Source organism: Pseudoliparis swirei, chromosome 12, assembly GCF_029220125.1.
Source record: "Pseudoliparis swirei isolate HS2019 ecotype Mariana Trench chromosome 12, NWPU_hadal_v1, whole genome shotgun sequence".
Lineage (NCBI taxonomy): Eukaryota > Metazoa > Chordata > Actinopteri > Perciformes > Liparidae > Pseudoliparis > Pseudoliparis swirei.
The window spans coordinates 21,795,111-21,818,246 of NC_079399.1; the positions used below are offsets into that span (position 1 = coordinate 21,795,111).

At 44.5% G+C, this 23,136-nt stretch overlaps 1 protein-coding gene and 1 long non-coding RNA gene across 2 annotated transcripts; one reads left to right on the forward strand and one right to left on the reverse strand.

The window, feature by feature from the left end:
- Positions 1-783: 783 nt before the first annotated feature.
- LOC130203060 (serine/threonine-protein kinase pim-1-like) lies at positions 784-4,029 on the reverse strand. Its single transcript, XM_056428950.1, has 8 exons — positions 4,026-4,029; positions 3,582-3,779; positions 3,128-3,496; positions 2,008-2,219; positions 1,653-1,916; positions 1,382-1,562; positions 1,111-1,272; positions 784-1,003 (listed from the first exon to the last, which is right to left on the reverse strand). The coding sequence occupies exons 1-8, from the start codon at positions 4,027-4,029 to the stop codon at positions 912-914; spliced, it is 1,482 nt and encodes a 493-aa protein (XP_056284925.1). The 3' UTR covers positions 784-911.
- A 329-nt stretch (positions 4,030-4,358) lies between these two features.
- On the forward strand, positions 4,359-5,957 carry LOC130202721 (uncharacterized). Its single transcript, XR_008833393.1, has 2 exons — positions 4,359-4,681; positions 5,615-5,957. It is a non-coding gene; the product is annotated as an uncharacterized LOC130202721 (long non-coding RNA).
- The last annotated feature ends 17,179 nt before the right edge of the window (positions 5,958-23,136 follow it).

The window sequence follows — 23,136 nt, forward strand, 5'->3', positions numbered from 1 at the left end:
GTGTACCGTCGCTGACTCCAGTTCCCGGTGTCCCGTCGCCGGCTCCAGTTCCCGGTGTCCCGTCGCTGGCTCCCGGTGTCCCGTCGCCGGTTCCAGTTCCCGGTGTCCCGTCGCTGGCTCCCGGTGTCCCGTCGCCGGCTCCAGTTCCCGGTGTCCCGTCGCTGGCTCCCGGTGTCCCGTCGCCGGTTCCAGTTCCCGGTGTCCCGTCGCTGGCTCCCGGTGTCCCGTCGCCGGTTCCAGTTCAGTGTCCCGTCGCTGGCTCGGTGTCCCGTCGCGGTTCCAGTTCCCGTGTCCCGTCGCTGGCTCCCGGTGTCCCGTCGCGGTTCCAGTTCCCGTGTCCCGTCGCTGGCTCGGTGTCCGTCGCGGTTCCAGTTCCCGGTGTCCGTCGCTGGCTCCGGTGTCCCGTCGCGGTTCCAGTTCGGTGTCCGTCGCTGGCTCGGTGTCCGTCGCCGGCTCCAGTTCCCGTGTCCGTCGCTGGCTCGGTGTCCCGTCGCCGGTTCCAGTTCCCGGTGTCCCGTCGCTGGATCCCGGTGTCCCGTCGCCGGTTCCAGTTCCCGGTGTCCCGTCGCCGGCTCCAGTTCCCGGTGTCCCGTCGCCGGCTCCAGTTCCCGGTGTCCCGCCGCCGTCCCCAGTTCCCGGGCTTACTCTATCTAATGGCACACCAGGTGCCACCAGATCACATATATCACATATATCACATATATCACATATGTTCCAATTTAAAACACAGGGCTCAACCCTCCGGAACAATTTAGGTCCAGCTCCCCGTGCCCCTCGCCGGCTCCAGCCCCCGGGGCTTACTCTATCTAATGGCACACCAGGTGCCACCAGATCACATATATCACATATGTTCCAATTTAAAACACACAGGGCTCAACCCTCCGCCTCCAGCGCCCGGTGTCCCGTCTGGCTCATCTCAGCCACTGGTGATTCTTCAGCTGCTCCAGGGTGAACCGCTCATCCGGGTCCCGATCCATGCACTTCTTGTAGAAATCTCTGCAAACTGTAGACAAAGGAGAATAAGAAAGGGTGAGGTCCTGTGATCCATCACAACATGAACTCAAATGAACAGATTTTTTTATGCGACCTAATTGTGTATGTTTTACTTACATTCGGAAATCCACCAGCTGCTTTTCAGATTCCGAAAGGACTTGAACCGACTGACTGTCACTCTGTGGAGCATGAAATACATGACCACTCCGATCGTGAATACTGTTGTGGGTCCGGCTTTATATTCCTCCTGACTGTACCACTCTGGGGGGGCGAAACTACCTAAAATATACAGACATAAAAAGACGTGAGAAGGAGGAACTTTGTTTCAATGTAAAAGTCACCGATGGGTAAAGTTAATAAAGAGCAGGAGTAAAGCTTGACTTCTTACCGCAAAATTCCTTATGGACTTCTTTTCCGTCGTCGAAGCAGCTCAGACCGAAGTCGAGGAGGCGAACTCGCGGCGACTCGATGCAGGTCTCAATCAGGAGATTTTCCACCTTAATGTCCCGGTGGAAAATGTTGTTCCGCTGGAGCTCAATGGCTGCATTCACTAACTGCCTTATTATATCCTGAAAGACAAAGATTGAATTGAGGGATCAGAGAGGAGAATGCATGGACATGTTTTTATGGTTGTGACTGAGCTGACTACAGCAGCTTACCTTAGCTTCCGTTTCCTTCAAGACGCCTCCTTTGCTTTGAATGTAGTCGAAGAGGTCTACGGACGGCATCGGTCTCTCCATCACCAGGATCAGCTTCTGCTTCTCTTCTATGATGTACCAGTTCAGCAGGCCAATGGCTGCTGAATGTCGCTCCGAGTTGGCCTCTAGTTTCAATAGGACAGCGACCTCCATGGGGATGTTGATACCATTACTGTCTTCGTGAAAGAAGAGGTCTTCGTCTATGTCGATATGCTTGATGGCGACCTAGGAGATACAAACAAGACTTTTTGGTTAAACTTCGTGACTGTGTGTGTGTGTCTGCATATGTGTGCAAGAACATGTTAAGAACACTTACCGGCAGGTTATCCACTCTGCGGATGCCAGCATACACGCATCCAAATCCTCCTTCACCAAGTTTCTTCTGTTGCAGGTACTTGGCCTTAAACATGGCTGACGCGTCTAGAGTCCTGTTCTTCTTCTGAACCGGTCCGTCATCTGCGACCGCCTTCCTCTTCCCGTTGACGCTTCTCTTGTTGCTCACAGCTGCCTCGGGTGTGTTTGTGCTTTCTGGAGATAGATAGAGATAGATATATACTTTATTAATCCCCAAGGGGAAATTTGTCGTGACAGTAGCAGCACCAATAAACCAAACACACAAGAATAAAAAACAAAACACAAAATATAAGAAACAGGGATGAAAGATATAGAAGTATACAAAGTAAAATAAAAGTAAAATACAAAACAAAACAAAATATATACACTACTGTTCAAAAGTTTGGGATCACTTAGAAATGACTTTATTTTTCAAAGAAAAGCACTTTTTTTCAATAAAGATAACATTAAATTAATCAGAAATACACTCTCTACATTGTTAATGTGGTAAATGACTATTCTAGGTGGAAACGTCTGGTTTCTAATGAAATATCTCCAGAGGTGTATAGAGGCCCATTTCCATCAACGATCACTCCAGTGTTCTAATGGTACATTGTGTTTGCTAATCGCCTTAGAAGACTAATGTCTGATTAGAAAACCCGTGCAATTATGTTAGCACAGCTGAAAACAGTTATGATGGTGATATAAGCTATACAACTGGCCTTCCTTTGAGCTTGAAGTTTGTAGAACAAAATTAATACTTCAAATATTAATCATTATTTCTAACCTTGTCAATGTCTTGACTATATTTTATATTAATTTGATAAATAAAAGTGTGATTTTTCATGGAAGACACAAAATTGTCTGGGTGATCCCAAACTTTTGAACGGTAGTGTATGTACATATACAACACACATGCATACACAACACACAACACCAATTACCAATGAGATGAGAGAAAACATCCTACAACATGAGTTTACTGACAATCACAACACAAACAAGGACGAAAAGTCCCTCAAACTAAAAGACAAGATGATCATTCGATGTCTCTTAAATCATTTATAGCAGAATAATAATTAAAATATGGGCACAAAGCTTACCAATGGCCTCTGAGGTGGACGGCAACTCATTGTCACAGGGGATGAGGTCCAGTCCCCTGCTTTTCTTGCTCTCTCGGCTTTTCTCATCTTCCGTTCGTTTCCTCTTCACTCCTACAGGGACGACGACACCAATGTCCCCTGAGGGAGACAGCAACTCATTGTCACAGGGGATGAGGTCCTGTCCCCTGCTTTTCTTGCTCTCTCGGCTTTCCTCATCTTCCGTTCGTTTCCTCTTCACTCCTACAGGGACGACGACACCAATGTCCTCTGAGGTGGACAGCAACTCATTGTCACAGGGGATGAGGTCCTGTCCCCTGCTTTTCTTGCTCTCTCGGCTTTCATCATCTTCCGTTCGTTTCCTCTTCACTCCTACAGGGCAGCGACACCAATGTCCTCTGAGGTGGACAGCAACTCATTGTCACAGGGATGAGGTCCTGTCCCCTGCTTTTCTTGCTCTCTCGGCTTTCCTCATCTTCCGTTCGTTTCCTCTTCACTCCTACAGGGACGACGACACCAATGTCCTCTGAGGTGGACAGCAACTCATTGTCACAGGGGATGAGGTCCTGTCCCCTGCTTTTCTTGCTCTCTCGGCTTTCCTCATCTTCCGTTCGTTTCCTCTTCACTCCTACAGGGACGACGACACCAATGTCCCCTGAGGGAGACAGCAACTCATTGTCACAGGGGATGAGGTCCTGTCCCCTGCTTTCCGTCTTCTCAGAGCTTTCCCCATCACTCGAGTCCCCTGAGCTGGAACACCAACTACTGCAAGAAATTGTGAGATCCAGTTGGCTGTCTTTCCACCTCCGTGGGCTTTCCCAATATTCGTTAACTTCTTCCTTCACTTCTGCAGGGACGACTTCCTTCTCCACAGGTGTGTAGAGCTTTCCAAGTACTTTACCCATTAAAACTGAAGACTGCTGAGGACCTTTCTAAAAACTTTAGTGCTGGTTGCTGCAAGGCTGGAGAATATATGAGGAAATTGCCAGGGAAGGTACTTTTAGTGGCTTTAATGTCGTGGCTGTGGGAGGTCACAGTCTGTGACGTCACCGTCTGTGACGTCACAGTGTTCCGTAATATGCAAATGAGGGGCGATCAAAGGAAACTGTGTGTACAGTTTAAAAGTAAACATGGAGGTATCCACTGGACAATATTCATGCAGTGCATAAAATACTGTGCATCTAGAGAAAAGTCATGGTATTTAATTTTTTTTTATTTCTAGGCAAATGTCATCGAAAAAATAAAAACGTGAGAAACTTAACCTAACGTGTCTGTTACGTCACCGTATCACGTGTCCCGGAAGTGTTTAAGATCGCTCGGCGGCGGTCCTCGGGGTGGTTGGAACCTCCGTGCAATGGCCGTGGCTAATACATATTCCTACTCCCGTGAACAACCCGGTGTCTAAGAGTGGCCTCAGAGCGATGTCGTGACAAGTGGGGGGCTCGTCCGTTGGTGCGCGCGCAGCGCAGTCAGTCGTTGAATTGGCCGGTGCGCGAGCTGCGTTGTTGGTGTTCGGGACGGCGGAAACCGGGAAGGGTGGTTGTCGGAGACACGCGGGTAAGTAGGTTTTGTTATTGGGTTATAATAATAAATGGCTTAATGGACTATTTGTGGTTACGGTCGGTGCCTGGAAATGCTTCTGAAGCGAGCTGCATTGCACAGCGCATGCGCCATGACGCTGCCAGGACCTACTTTAGCACCTCAAAGTACGTCTGCCATAAATATATGTATTAACTAACCTCTTGAATATGTTAGTGTATCATATAGTGAAGCGTTACTGATGTTTTAAGTGAATAGCAGCTATGGATAGGGCACTCCACGTTAACACTGAGTGTTATAATAGTAGTAGAGTGGTGTTTACCTGTACACGTCTACATAACACGAGGCTATAGGGTTGGCTCACGTTGCTTAATTTGTCAAAATAGTATTCATTCATATTTATCCAGTCTGACATTAATCTGAGGTGGTGTTGGAGAGGGATCCTCCTCTGTTGCTTTCCTGAAGGGTTCTTCCCTTTTCCCCCCGTGAAGGGTTATTTGGGAGTTTTTCCTGATCTGATGTGAGGTCAAAGATCAGGGATGTCTATGTGTACAGATTGTAAAGCACTCTGAGACTAATTTGTAATTCATGAAAATGGACTATACTAATAAACTGAATTGAATCAGGGCAGCAGGAAGTCTCTACATCTTCCGCCAGAAACTAAAAACACATCTTTTCCGACTACATCTGGATTAAAACACAGATTAGTACTTCAGTGGCACTTAAATAGCTCTTATTATGGTATTTTTGTATTTCGACTATCTTGAAGAAATGTTACTTTCTGTATTCTTGTTGTTCTTAGTTTGTACTCTAGGTTGAAATGCACTTATTGTAAGTCGCTTTGGATAAAAGCGTCTGCTAAATGACATGTAATGTAATGTAATTGTTGTCATAAAGAGATGTGTTGACTGCTCTATGGCTAAAGTCTGCGTTTGTTTTTATTTTTTCCAGGAGTGTGCAGCAGCTTGACCTCCGACATGTGATCCACATCTCAATGGACGACACGTCAGCTGGAAGTTGTTTTATTCATACAGTATAAAAAGGATTGTTTTCCTATTGTATTCACAAAAGCTCAGGAGTAGACGTATGAACTTGTGCACAAAAATCCATCACATAGAGACATGAACACACACACACACATCCACAAAACACTCTTACACACTGCTGTCGACTCTCTGTCCATGATAAGTCCTCCACAAACTGCAACCCATTCATCTGGGTTTCTCTCTGACACACACACACACACACATTCTATTATGTATATTGTATTAATAAATATTATTCAGAACAGCAATGACATTTGTGTTATCCTTTCGCATTACACCGTACTGTTCAACAGAAATCAGTGTGTTTACTTTTATTTAATAGAGGGAGGGAGAGAGAGAGGCGTCAGTAGACATGGAAGACTAGTCAGAGAAGAAGAACACATTATAGGAGAGAGGGAGACAGAGGAAAGAAGAAGATAAGAAATTATAGTAGAGGGGGAGACAGAGGATAGAAGAAGAGAAGAACACATATAGGAGAGATGGAGGAAAGAAGAGAAGAAGAAGAACACATTACAGGAGAGGGAGACAGGGAAGAAGAAGAATGCATTACAGGAGAGAGGGAGACAGGAAAGAAGAAGAACACATAAGAGAGGGAGATAGAGGAAAGAAGAAGAGAAGAACACATTATAGTAGAGAGGGAGACAGAGGATAGAAGATAAGAACACATAGTCGAGAGGGAGACAGGATAGAAGTAGAGAAGAACACAGGAGAGATGAAGAGAAGAAGAACACATTACAGGAGAGAGGGAGACAGGAAAGAAGAAGAACACATTATAGGAGAGGGAGATAGAGGAAAGAAGAAGAGAAGAACACATTATAGGAGAGAGGGAGGGTGGGGTGTTATAATAATAATCAGATCAACCTGAATGACAGATCTGAAACAGGGACGAGTGGAAAGAGACCGAGAGGGATGCTGCTGTCTGTACAGTGCGGCAAGGGCCAGAGGAGTCGCCCCCTGGTGGTCAGGAGAGACACTGCAGCTTTAACACATGAAGCATAGACTTCTATACAACCAGAGGAGTCGCCCCCTGGTGGTCAGGAGAAATAATGCAGCTTTAACACATGAAGCATAGACTTCTATACAACCAGAGGAGTCGCCCCCTGGTGGTCAGGAGAAAGAATGCAGCTTTAACACATGAAGCATAGACTTCTATACAACCAGAGGAGTCGCCCCCTGGTGGTCAGGAGAAATAATGCAGCTTTAACACATGAAGCATAGACTGCAATACAAGCAGAGGAGTCGCCCCTGATGGTCAGGAGAGAGAAAGCAGCTTTAAGGAACTTCCGCATTGTCTTCACTTTTCAGACCTGGAGATTGGTGCCTGAATCTTTCCGTAAAAATAATTAAATAATGTAAAGAATTGAAGAAGATGTAGTTGTAAGAATAGATCAATCCTTCATCTACACTATATCATTATATTACATCCTCACTTTTGAAAGTTTGGTCTTTTTATTTTGCTTTATTTTTACTTTGTCTAAATCGTGTGTCCGTTTCGTGGATTGTTTCTGCATCTCCACACCGGTAGACGTCCTGCGGTCTGTTTGACGGACATGAAGAGAGCGAAAAGAAAAAAAAGTGAGGTGGAGGTGCTTTAAGTCTTCATGGTCGGAAACCTTCACGGTGTCATCCTCTTGACAGTCTGCATCACTTCAGCCAGAAGAAACCTCATTATAAAAATAGCACCATATAAAAAAAAAGAAGAAGTGTCAAAATGGATGCAGTGGAGGTAAAGAGACACTCTCTTGAGTGACACTTCAACCCCTTTCAGGTCACAGGTCTTCAGTTTTCTTGAGGAGAACCGTGTCTCTGTTCCGCAGCTGAAACGGACCTCTTCATTTAAGCCGTTCCACTTGAGCTGCCACTCATTTATTTCTGGTCCTCCTCTTCAGATGACACTTCCAGCTTAATTCGTCACTTACACTTCAACTGACGTTCCAATTTCATTCAACACTGATACTTAAATTGACACTTCAGCCTCATTCAGTGTCTCCACTCAAACGTCCTCTTATTTAACTCCTTCCTCGACTGCCTCTGACTCTTCGGCAGCGAGCGCGCCTCCAGTCGGGGTCGTTCTCTTTTCTCGTTGTATCCTGTCGGAACCTTTCAAGATGCTGTGGATTTACCGGCCGGCCTTTAAGGCGCCACACGCGACGTTGCACCGTTGCCGTCGTTTGTACCGTTAGCCGCGAGCCGCCGGCTGAACCCTGGCAGTTTCCTGACTCACTTAAAAGCTGCCCCCGCTTTGAAGACCACAGTGAAGGTGTGGGATCACAGAAGCCCCCCTGCTGTGTGAGGGGGGCTAATGCTAATGCGAGCAGGCCTTGTCAAGGTCTAAAGGTGGGTTCACACCAAAAGCGATGCGATTTTTTGCCGTGTTCACGCCGTAAGCGTCGAGACGCTTCGCGAGGGGCGGGGCTTATCTCCGTGTCTCGTGTCCGTAAAGACCGTTATCATTTCCTTCATCAACCACGGAATAACTAACCGCTAGTTCTGCTTTATATTTGTTGTGGACATCCCCCACACTAACGCCCTCGTGTTTGGGTTCATAACATTATATCACATATATATATATATATTTATATTTATAAAAATATCGAAAAATATCGCGTCTGTACGTTGACTTTTCGCTTTTGGAGTGAACGCACCTTTACATTCAAAACACCAGCCACGGCAGCACCTGAGAACAAAGACAGACCTCAGCCTGGCTCACGTGACCCTCCTCCTCCGGCCCTCCGTCACAGACCTTCCGGCTCCGCCTCCCGCTCCATCGCCTCGGTGGTGCGGCTCGGTTTACTGGGGCTGCTGCTGGTCGTGATGCTGTGAATCCATGTAGAGCCTGTATGGATGCTTCCCAAGCATAGAGGGCCGGAGAGACGGAGGAGAGGAAGAACAGAACGAGATGATCACAATGAGTATTTACCACATACACAATGAATACTACATACACAATGAATATGTACTACACACACAATGAATATGTACTACACACACAATGAATATGTACTACATACACAATGAATATGTACTACATACACAATGAGTACGTACTACACACACAATGAATATGTACTACATACACAATGAATACTACATACACAATGAATATGTACTACACACACAATGAATATGTACTACACACACAATGAGTATGTACTACATACACAATGAGTACGTACTACAAACACAATGAGTACGTACTACACACACAATGAGTATGAACTACATACACAATGAGTATGTACTTCACACACAATGAGTATGAACTACATACACAATGAGTATGTACTACATACACAATGAGTATGTACTACAAACACAATGAGTACGTACTACACACACAATGAGTACGTACAACACACACAATGAGTATGAACTACATACACAATGAATATGTACTACACACACTGAATATGTACTACATACACAATGAGTATGTACTACACACACAATGAGTATGAACTACATACACAATGAGTATGTACTACATACACAATGAATATGAACTACATACACAATGAGTATGTACTACACACACAATGAGTATGTACTACATACACAATGAGTATGTACTACATACACAATAAGTATGTACTACACACACAATGAATATGTACTACACACACTATGAGTATGTACTACACACACAATGAGTATGTACTACATACACAATGAATATGTACTACACACACTGAATATGTACTACATACACAATGAATATGTACTACACACACAATGAGTATGTACTACATACACAATGAGTATGTACTACACATACAATGAGTATGAACTACATACACAATGAGTATGTACTACATACACAATGAATATGTACTACACACACTGAATATGTACTACATACACAATGAATATGTACTACACACACAATGAGTATGTACTACATACACAATGAGTATGTACTACACATACAATGAGTATGAACTACATACACAATGAGTATGTACTACACACACAATGAGTATGTACTACATACACAATGAGTATGTACTACAAACACAATGAGTACGTACTACACACACAATGAGTATGAACTACATACACAATGAATATGTACTACACACACTGAATATGTACTACATACACAATGAGTATGTACTACACACACAATGAGTATGAACTACATACACAATGAGTATGTACTACATACACAATGAATATGTACTACACACACTGAATATGTACTACACACACAATGAGTATGTACTACACACACAATGAATATGTACTACACACAATGAGTATGTACTACATACACAATGAGTATGTACTACACACACAATGAGTATGTACTACACACACAATGAGTATGTACTAACTACACACACAATGAGTATGAACTACATACACAAGGAGTATGTACTACATACACAATGAGTATGTACTACACACACAATGAATATGAACTACATACACAATGAATATGTACTACACACACAATGAGTATGAACTACATACACAATGAGTATGTACTACAAACACAATGAGTACGTACTACACACACAATGGATATGAACTACATACACAATGAATATGTACTACACACACTGAATATGTACTACACACACAATGAATATGTACTACACACACAATGAATATGTACTACATACACAATGAGTATGTACTACACACACAATGAGTATGTACTACACACACAATGAGTATGTACTACACACACAATGAATATGTACTACATACACAATGAATATGTACTACATACACAATGAGTATGTACTACACACACAATGAATATGTACTACACACACAATGAGTATGAACTACATACACAATGAGTATGTACTACATACACAATGAATATGTACTACATACACAATGAGTATGTACTACATACACAATGAGTATGTACTACACACACAATGAGTATGTACTACACACACAATGAGTATGTACTACACACACAATGAATATGTACTACATACACAATGAGTATGTACTACACACACAATGAGTACGTACTACACACACAATGAATACGTACTACACACACAATGAGTATGTACTACACACACAATGAATATGTACTACATACACAATGAATATGTACTACATACACAATGAGTATGTACTACACACACAATGAATATGTACTACATACACAATGAGTATGTACTACATACACAATGAGTATGTACTACACACACAATAAGTATGTACTACATACACAATGAGTATGTACTACACACACAATGAGTATGTACTACACACACAATGAATACGTACTACATATACAATAAGTATGTACTACACACACAATGAGTATGTACTACACACACAATGAGTATGTACTACACACACACAATGAGTATGTACTACACACACAATGAGTATGTACTACACACACACACAATGAGTCTGTACTACATACACAATGAGTATGTACTACACACACAATGAGTATGTACTACATACACAATGAGTATGTACTACATACACAATGAATATGTACTACATACACAATGAGTACGTGCAACATACACAATAAGTATGTACGACATACACAATGAGTATGTACTACATACACAATGAATATGTACTACATACACAATGAGTACGTGCAACATACACAATAAGTATGTACTACATACACAATAAGTATGTACTACATACACAATAAGTATGTACTACATACACAATGAGTACGTGCAACATACACAATGAGTATGTACTACATACACAATAAGTATGTACTACATACACAATAAGTATGTACTACATACACAATGAGTACGTGCAACATACACAATAAGTATGTACTACATACACAATGAATACGTACTACATACACAATAAGTATGTACTACATACACAATGAATACGTACTACATACACAATAAGTATGTACTACATACACAATGAGTATGTACTACACACACAATGAGTATGTACTACACACACAATGAGTATGTACTACATACACAATGAGTATGAACTACATACACAATAAGTATGTACTACACACACAATGAATATGTACTACACACACTATGAGTATGTACTACACACACAATGAATATGTACTACATACACAATAAGTATGTACTACATACACAATGAGTACGTGCAACATACATAATAAGTATGTACTACATACACAATGAATACGTACTACATACACAATAAGTATGTACTACATACACAATGAATACGTACTACATACACAATAAGTATGTACTACATACACAATGAGTATGTACTACACACACAATGAGTATGTACTACACACACAATGAGTATGTACTACATACACAATGAGTATGAACTACATACACAATAAGTATGTACTACACACACAATGAATATGTACTACACACACTATGAGTATGTACTACACACACAATGAATATGTACTACATACACAATAAGTATGTACTACATACACAATGAGTACGTGCAACATACACAATAAGTATGTACTACATACACAATAAGTATGTACTACATACACAATAAGTATGTACTACATACACAATGAGTACGTGCAACATACACAATGAGTATGTACTACATACACAATAAGTATGTACTACATACACAATAAGTATGTACTACATACACAATGAGTACGTGCAACATACACAATAAGTATGTACTACATACACAATGAATCGTGCTACATACACAATAAGTATGTACTACACACAATGAATGTACTACATACACAATAAGTATGTACTACATACACAATGAGTATGTACTACACACACAATGAGTATGTACTACATACACAATGAGTATGAACTACATACACAATAAGTATGTACTACACACACAATGAATATGTACTACACACACTATGAGTATGTACTACACACACAATGAATATGTACTACATACACAATAAGTATGTACTACATACACAATGAGTACGTGCAACATACATAATAAGTATGTACTACATACACAATGAATACGTACTACATACACAATAAGTATGTACTACATACACAATGAATACGTACTATACACAATAAGTATGTACTACATACACAATGAGTATGTACTACACACACAATGAGTATGTACTACACACACAATGAGTATGTACTACATACACAATGAGTATGAACTACATACACAATAAGTATGTACTACACACACAATGAATATGTACTACACACACTATGAGTATGTACTACATACACAATGAATATGTACTACATACACAATGAATATGTACTACATACACAATAAGTATGTACTACATACACAATGAATATGTACTACACACACAATGAGTATGTACTACATACACAATAAGTATGTACTACACACACAATGAATATGTACTACACACACTATGAGTATGAACTACATACACAATGAATATGTACTACAGACACAATGAATATGTACTACATACACAATAAGTATGTACTACATACACAATGAATATGTACTACATACACAATAAGTATGTACTACATACACAATAAGTATGTACTACATACACAATGAGTATGTACTACACACACAATGAATATGTACTACACACACTATGAGTATGAACTACATACACAATGAATATGTATTACACACACAATGAGTATGTACTACAAACACAATAAGTATGTACTACATACACAATGAGTATGTACTACACACACAATGAATATGTACTACACACACTATGAGTATGAACTACATACACAATGAATATGTACTACACACACAATGAGTATGTACTACATACACAATGAATATGTACTACACACACAATAAGTATGTACTACATACACAATGAATATGTACTACATACACAATAAGTATGTACTACATACACAATAAGTATGTACTACATACACAATGAGTATGTACTACATACACAATGAGTATGTACTACAGACACAATGAGTATGTACTACATACACAATGAGTATGTACTACACACACAATGAGTATGTACTACACACACAATGAGTATGTACTACATACACAATGAATATGAACTACATACACAATAAGTATGTACTACATACACAATAAGTATGTACTACATACACAATGATTATGTACTACACACACAATGAATATGAACTACATACACAATGAGTATGTACTACATACACAATGAATATGTACTACATACACAATGAGTATGTACTAAATACACAATGAATATGTACTACATACACAATGAATATGTACTACATACACAATGAATATGTACTACATACACAATAAGTATGTACTACATACACAATGAATATGTACTACATACACAATAAGTATGTACTACATACACAATGAGTACGTGCAACATACACAATAAGTATGTACTACATACACAATGAATACGTACTACATACACAATAAGTATGTACTACATACACAATGAGTATGTACTACATACACAATAAGTATGTACTACACACACAATGAGTATGTACTACACACACAATGAGTATGTACTACATACACAATGAATATGTACTACATACAAAATAAGTATGTACTACATACACAATGAGTATGTACTACATACACAATGAATATGTACTACATACACAATGAATATGTACTACATACACAATAAGTATGTACTACATACACAATGAATATGTACTACACACACAATGAGTATGTACTACATACACAATAAGTATGTACTACATACACAATAAGTATGTACTACATACACAATGAATATGTACTACATACACAATAAGTATGTACTACACACACAATGAGTATGTACTACATACACAATGAATATGTACTACACACACAATGAGTATGTACTACACACACAATGAGTATGTACTACATACACAATGAATATGTACTACACACACAATGAGTATGTACTACATACACAATGAGTATGTACTACATACACAATGAATACGTACTACACACACAATGAGTATGTACTACATACACAATGAGTACGTACTACATACACAATAAGTTTGCGGTGTGAGATTTGGAGGTAAATGAAGGAACAACCCTGGGAGGCGGATGGAGAGAGCGATGCTGATGGGCGGATGTGTGGAAGAAGAGAAACCTTGAGAGCTCCACTCTTCCTCTGCCAGCGTGCCGCTCTCTCAAAGACACTTTCACTAAACATTTGTTTTTCGTGCCATGAATCCTGCAGCAGCATTGAGCGTCCGCTCGTCCCACGTGTGACATCATCCGTCGTCTCTGACTGTAGCTCCGCCCTCGCCGGCGCTCTGCAGTCTCTTGTCCTCTTCACTCTCTCATGGCTCTGACGGGGCCCCCGGGGGTCCGGCCGTTCACTCGGAGTGTGCGTCTGAACTCAAGCGTGAAAATAAAAAATAAAAGACAAATAAAAAAACAAAGGAAGGACGCGGTGCTGCTGCTTTGTGACCTCGCTGTTCCATCACAGCTGCAGAGGGAGAACGTACGACCTTCTGACTGGAGCTCTGACAACAGCTGCTGTCCGTCCACACACACACACACACACACACACACACACACACACACACACACACACAACAGTCTTTGAAGAAAGTCTGTGATGCCACGGGGGAACCCGAGGAGACGATCTCCTCATTATCTCCAAAAAAGAAATCCGCAAGTCGACTTTCCTTTGCTAAATTATGGATATCTTCTGAAATATACATGAACGGTTCCACTCGCTCAACGTCTCCCGGCGTCAGTCGGAGTTGGGGTTGCGTAACACTCAAGATGGAAGTCAAAGACCTCGGGGCACCTTCATTATTTCTACTCGTCTTCGTTCCCCTTTGCTGGAAACAGTGGCAGCTGCTACCTCGTTACATAAGAGCGGTCTCCCTGTTGTTCTTTTCTCTGTTGCCATGGACACGGACCGCCGAGCAGCACCGGGGGGCCGATGGACGCCGCCGCGTGTTTGTTTACCTCTCAGGCCAGAGGATGCCGGAGGAGCTCCTCGACTGCAATGGTTAGAATCTCGACTCTCTTTGGTGACCCCCTCGCCCTCCCGAGTGAAGCGAAGGTTTCTACGAAAACGCTCCACCGGAGGCTGGCTTCCCCGAGTTGCTATGACAACGGCCCCTCTGAGGCTCAGCGAGGACGACCGTCCTTACAGATAAAAACGGTGGGATGATCTCAGGGCTTTAAATCATGCACGTCCCGCCTCCTCTTGGAGCGGCTCTTCGCATGATCCTCCCTCCCGGGTTGAGCCGACGCGACAAATGAATTGGAGAAGAAAAAAGAAGAAATCTCACCCCTTTGCTCCCTCGCCAACATGACGCCGTTCTCTCCCCTCAGAGTTATCGCCTGGCTCCGGGGGCAGAGGGCGATGCAGGCGGCGGTCAGCGCCGCGCCACGCCCGCTGGTTCCATCTCTCGAGGGAAAGCAGGTGATCTCTCCCTGGGAGATGAAGCGGGGGTCACTGAAGCGTGACGCCTCCGTGACCCCCGCTTCATCTCCTGTCTGAGAGGGAGAGGCTGAGGACACGTCTGCAGAGCCGTCAGGCTTCAGGGACTCTCAAAGGGTTCTTTAAGAGGCTTTATGGGTCGATGAAGAACCATCACCTACTGGAGAACCATTTATCTCCATTTAAAACACCCTTATAGGTTCTTTGAAGAACGATTTAAGGACATGCGGTTCTTTAAAGAACGCTGGTTTGAAAGTTTCTCTGCGGAACCAAAAATGCTGTCTTTAAGAATCATTTTTTAAAGCTTTTTTTCTACACCTTTATAGGTTATTTGAAGAACTCTTTAAGGAACTTGTTCTTTAAAGAACCCTGGGTTGAAAGGTTCTTTGTAGAACCAAAAATGGTGCCTTAAAGAACCATTTCTGAACACATTTGGAGACACCTTTATTGGTACTTATGGCTCTTTAAAGAACCCTACATTTGAAAGGTTCTTTGTGGAACCGGAAATGGTGCCTTAAAGAACCATTTGTTCAAGCTTGTTTTATACATCTTTGTAGGTTCTTTGAAGAACTCTTTAAGGACATGGTTCTTTAAAGAACGCTGGTTTGAAAGTTTCTCTGCGGAACCAAAAATGTTGTCTTGAAGAACCATTTTGTGAAGCTTTTTTTCGACACCTTTATACGTTATTTGAAGAACTCTTTAAGGAACTGGTTCTTTAAAGAACCCTGGATTGAAAGGTTCTTTGTTGAACCAAAAATGGTGCCTTAAAGAACCATTTTTGAAGGTTCTTTTAGACAGCTTTATAAGTTATTTGAAAAACTCTTTAAGGACATGGATCTTTAAAGAACGCTGGTTTGAAAGTTCCTCTGTGGAACCAGAAATGGTGCCTTAAATGGTGCCATTTTTAAAGGTTCTTTGAGACACCTTTCTCAGTTCTTTGAAGAACTCTTTAAGGACACGGTTCTTTAAAGAACCCTGGTTTGAAAGGTTCTTTGTGGAACCAGATATGGTTCTTCTATGACATCACTCTGAATAACCATATTCGGTTCCATAAGGCACCTTCACGTTTCTGTGTGTGAGACCTGGTGCTGGAGAGGATGAGTCACACAGCTGCTCCCTGAGCTCCAGGCGAGGACGTGTCTGTGGACCTCCATGGTGAGGAGAGATCCCCCCTTCAGCCGAGGTCCTCGTGTCACGAGGAGACGACGCTCCTGCTCGGGAACGCCCTCCTCAGGCCTCTTTACGAGGGACTGATCAACACGGGAACGACCCTGAGCTGTTCTCAAGGTTACATCTCAAACAGCGGCTCCACGGCATGAATAGTGATGAGTCAGAAGTCGAGGGCGGAGCAGGAGAAAAAGGCCATTTATTATGGTGAGAATGAAAAGCCCAGACTTGTGTCCCCCCATGTTCCTGACCCCCATGTTCCTGACCCCCATGTTCCTGACCCCCATGTTCCTGACCTCCATGTTCTAGTGGATCTCCTCCACCTTAAACTTAAGGCAGCACTAATCAGAAAGGCTATTATAGGAGATTAGGTTATTATATTATGTATTTAGGTATATTTATTATTATTTTACTTTTAATGTAAGTGTTTTTGTGATAATTGATCATGCTGGACTGCATGTGATGTATTTGTATTGTGATGTTTTTTGCCTGGACCCCAGGAAGAAGTCTCCACTCCGGTGTAGCTTGATGGGGATCCTTAATAAACATAAACATAAACATAAACCTGAATAAATGACATCACACATGGAGAAGCTCCGCCTCACGGCTCCTCCCCCATCCTCTCATGCTGCTGTTCACATCCACGTCCAGCATGTCATCGCCATCCTCTATCCAACTGGACTTTGGCGTGAAATCATAATTCGGCGTGTGGATATTGTGTTTGTATTGTTCGCGACGAGCCGCCGGCTCAGGCGTGAAGAGGAACCTAAAGACAGGAAGTAAAGCGAGGCATTCGTTGTTCTCCGCTTTGTGGCTCGAGCTCGTGACGTGAACTCTCACCGGAAATATTAATGGAGAACATTTCCTCCGACCTGGCGCGACCCCGTCAGGCCGGCGGCGGCGGCGTGACGGACGCGTCTCCGCTCGGAGACGCCACGCTGCCGTTCCCCGTGACCGCTCATCGCTCCAGGCTTGAACTGCTGATGTCAAAGGTCAACGGCGTCTCCGTCGGCCGTGAAACCCTGAGTGTAACGTGGAAGTTAAAGTCTCACGAGCAGTGAGGAACGAGTGAACTAGACGAGTTATTATATTATATTACATATTATATTATATATTATATATTGAGCTGCGGCTCCCCGGTGTGTTATCAATACGGAGCCGAGCCACGTCCCCCACACACACACCAGCAGGGAATCCTTTGAATGAACTTCAGAGCTGCAGGATGACCAGCTGACAGGTGAAGACAGAGGGGGGGGGGGGGGGGGGTCTCCTTTGATCTCTCTCTCTCTCTCCCTCCCTCCCTCTCTCTCTCTCTCCCTCTCTCTCCCTCTCCCTCCCTCTCTCTCCTCCTCTCCTCTCTCTCTCCTCCTCTCCTCTCTCTCTCCTCTCTCTCTCCTCCTCTCTCTCTCCTCTCTCTCTCTCCCTCCCTCTATCTCTCTCTCTCTCTCTCCTCCTCTCCTCCTACATGCTCCTCTCTCTCTCTCTCCTCCTCTCCCTCTCTCTCTCCTCTCTCTCCTCTCCTCTCTCCCTCTCCTCTCTCCTCTCTCTCTCTCTCTCTCTCCTCTCTCTCTCTCTCTCTCTCTCTCCCTCTCCTCTCTCCCTCCCTCTCTCTCTCCCTCCCTCTCCCTCTCTCTCCCTCTCTCTCCCTCTCTCCCTCTCCCTCCCTCTCTCTCTCTCTCTCTCTCTCTCTCTCTCTCTCTCACTAGCTGTCTGTCTCTGATTGGTATGCAGAGCCAGGTCCGCTCTGTTCTGCAGTGTGAGTTAGTGAACGCCTTCAGGGAGAGAAGGAGGAATCGCACTGCAGTGGCGCACACACACACACACACACACACACACACACACACACACACACACACACACACACACACACACACACATGCACACAAACACACGCAGACACACACACACACGCAAACACACACATGCACACACACACCCACACACACATACGTACACTCGCACACACCCACACACACACACACCCACACACACGTATATACACACACACAAACATGCACACACACAAACACATATACACACACGCACACACACACACACACACATATATACACACACACAAACATGCACACACGCACATGCACACACACACGCACCCACACACACAAACACACACATGCACACACACCCACACACATACACCAACACACCCACACACACACATACGTACACTCGCACACACCCACACACACACACCCACCCACACCCACACACACACACACGCGCCCTTCTTGCCCTCTCCTCTCGTGTGCGTCTCTTTCTGCCCAACCCTTCACAGTTGTAGTTCCTGTGTTTCTGTTTCAGAGTGAGACGTTTAGCTCTGAACTCACACTGCCTTCAAAACGTCGATCTTCAAGTTAAACAACAACAACACAAAGCGATGAAGGAACTTCATCACACAACACGTCTGTGAGTGTGAAGACTAAAACGGGTGTTGAGGGGTTCCTTAAATCCTCTTCAGCGTCAAACTAATAAACACATTTAAACAGGCCGTTGATTTTGAGACGAGGTGGAAGGGCCAACGCCCGGCTTCAGGACAAGAGATTACATCCCATAATACACACACTGGAGGGAACCACAGAGGCACGCTGATGCTGAGCATCAGCCTCCTGCTACGATGCTGGAGGGAGTCACAATGGTCACATGAGGGAGTCACAGTGGTCACATGAGGGAGTCACAGTGGTCACATGAGGGAGTCACAATGGTCACAGGAGGGAGTCAGAGTGGTCACATGAGGGAGTCGGCCACATGAGGGAGTCAGAGTGGTCACATGAGGGAGTCAGAGTGGTCACATGAGGGAGTCACAATGGTCACATGAGGGAGTCACAGTGGTCACATGAGGGAGTCACAGTGGTCACATGAGGGAGTCACATGAGGGAGTCACAATGGTCACATGAGGGAGTCAGAGTGGTCACATGAGGGAGTCACAGTGGTCACATGAGGGAGTCACATGAGGGAGTCACAATGGTCACATGAGGGAGTCAGAGTGGTCACATGAGGGAGTCACAATGGTCACATGAGGGAGTCAGAGTGGTCACATGAGGGAGTCACAGTGGTCACATGAGGGAGTCACATGAGGGAGTCAGAGTGGTCACATGAGGGAGTCACATGAGGGAGTCAGAGTGGTCACATGAGGGAGTCACAATGGTCACATGAAGGAGTCACAGTGGTCACATGAGGGAGTCACATGAGGGAGTCACAATGGTCACATGAGGGAGTCAGAGTGGTCACATGAGGGAGTCACAATGGTCACATGAGGGAGTCAGAGTGGTCACATGAGGGAGTCACATGAGGGAGTCACATGAGGGAGTCACATTGGTCACATGAGGGAGTCACAGTGGTCACATGAGGGAGTCACAATGGTCACATGAGGGAGTCACAGTGGTCACATGAGGGAGTCACAATGGTCACATGAGGGAGTCACAGTGGTCACATGAGGGAGTCACAGTGGTCACATGAGGGAGTCACAATGGTCACATGAAGGAGTCACAGTGGTCACATGAGGGAGTCACAATGGTCACATGAGGGAGTCAGAGTGGTCACATGAGGGAGTCACAATGGTCACATGAGGGAGTCAGAGTGGTCACATGAGGGAGTCACAGTGGTCACATGAGGGAGTCACAATGGTCACATGAGGGAGTCAGAGTGGTCACATGAGGGAGTCACAGTGGTCACATGAGGGAGTCAGAGTGGTCACATGAGGGAGTCACAGTGGTCACATGAGGGAGTCAGAGTGGTCACATGAGGGAGTCAGAGTGGTCACATGAGGGAGTCACAGTGGTCACATGAGGGAGTCAGAGTGGTCACGTGAGGGAGTCACATGAGGGAGTCACAGTGGTCACATGAGGGAGTCACAATGGTCACATGAGGGAGTCACAGTGGTCACATGAGGGAGTCAGAGTGGTCACATGAGGGAGTCACAGTGGTCACATGAGGGAGTCAGAGTGGTCACATGAGGGAGTCACAGTGGTCACATGAGGGAGTCAGAGTGGTCACATGAGGGAGTCACATGAGGGACTCAGAGTGGTCACACGAGGGAGTCAGAGTGGTCATGTGAGGGAGTCACATGAGGGAGTCAGAGTGGTCACACGATGGAGTCAGAGTGGTCACGTGAGGGAGTCACATGAGGGAGTCACAGTGGTCACATGAGGGAGTCAGAGTGGTCACATGAGGGAGTCACAGTGGTCACATGAGGGAGTCAGAGTGGTCACATGAGGGAGTCACAGTGGTCACATGAGGGAGTCAGAGTGGTCACATGAGGGAGTCACAGTGGTCACACGAGGGAGTCAGAGTGGTCACACGAGGGAGTCAGAGTGGTCACGTGAGGGAGTCACATGAGGGAGTCAGAGTGGTCACACAAGGGAGTCAGAGTGGTCACGTGAGGGAGTCACATGAGGGAGTCAGGGTGGTCACACAAGGGAGTCAGAGTGGTCACGTGAGGGAGTCACATGAGGGAGTCAGAGGGATCACATGAGGGAGTCAGAGTGGTCACATGAGGGAGTCACATGAGGGAGTCAGAGTGGTCACATGAGGGAGTCAGAGTGGTCACACAAGGGAGTCACAGTGGTCACATGAGGGAGTCACAGTGGTCACACGAGGGAGTCACAGTGGTCACACGAGGGAGTCACAGTGGTCACATGAGGGAGTCAGAGTGGTCACACGAGGGAGTCACAGTGGTCACACGAGGGAGTCACAGTGGTCACATGAGGGAGTCAGAGTGGTCACACGAGGGAGTCACAGTGGTCACATGAGGGAGTCAGAGTGGTCACGTGAGGGAGTCACATGAGGGAGTCAGAGTGGTCACATGAGGGAGTCACAGTGGTCACATGAGGGAGTCAGAGTGGTCACGTGAGGGAGTCACATGAGGGAGTCAGAGTGGTCACATGAGGGAGTCACAGTGGTCACACGAGGGAGTCAGAGTGGTCACATGAAGGAGTCACAGTGGTCACATGAGGGAGTCACAGTGGTCACATGAGGGAGTCACAGTGGTCACATGAGGGAGTCACAATGGTCACATGAGGGAGTCACATGAGGGAGTCAGAGTGGTCACATGAGGGAGTCAGAGTGGTCACATGAGGGAGTCACAGTGGTCACATAAGGAAGTCACAATGGTCACATGAGGGAGTCACAGTGGTCACATGAGGAAGTCACAATGGTCACATGAGTCACAGTGGTCACATGAGGGAGTCACAATGGTCACATGAGGGAGTCACAATGGTCACATGAGGGAGTCACAATGGTCACATGAGGGAGTCACAGTGGTCACATGAGGGAGTCACAGTGGATCTTTAACCTGCTTCAATGGATTTTCTCTCTGCTGTTGAACTCGATTACATTTGAAGCAATAAATCCTCCGCAATGCAATTTCCCTCCAGATAAGATCTGCCGGGCTTTCCCTCTCGCTCCTCTCATCTCTCTCTCTCTTTCTCTGTCTCTCCCTCTCTCTCGTCTTATCCCTCCCTCTCCTTCATTTACTACACTTCTCCCTTTCTCTTCAATCACTCGCTCCTTGTTTCGGTGTTATTCACCTTCTTCTTTCACTCTCCCGCCTCTCCTTCCTTGGTCTGGGGTTTTATTCTCTCTATCCACCCCTCTCTCCCAATATGACCTTCATCTCCTCCTCCTCCTCCTCTTCTTCCTCTCTTGTCCTGCCATCACCTCATAGCTCCCTTATCTTCTCTTCCATGCGTCCCACTACACTCATCTTCTCACAACCCAGTGTGTGTCTTTGTCCCACTATCCTAAAGTACACACATCTCCCTCCCTCCCTCCCCCCCCCAGTGTTTTCCCCCAGAATATTGCAGAGAACACGGAGATCTCTAACTAACTCTCACACTGTGTTCCCAGAGAGGACTCGTGAATGGCTGGAAGGACCGACCAATCACGTC

Excerpts from the sequence above, each read along its gene's own strand:
- LOC130203060 (XM_056428950.1), bottom strand. Across the intron at positions 2,220-3,127 it reads GTCCACCTCAGAGGCCATTG|AAAGCACAAACACACCCGAG; the intron begins GTAAGCTTTGTG and ends ATCTATCTCCAG. Across the intron at positions 1,563-1,652 it reads TGAAGGAAACGGAAGCTAAG|GATATAATAAGGCAGTTAGT; the intron begins GTAAGCTGCTGT and ends TTTGTCTTTCAG.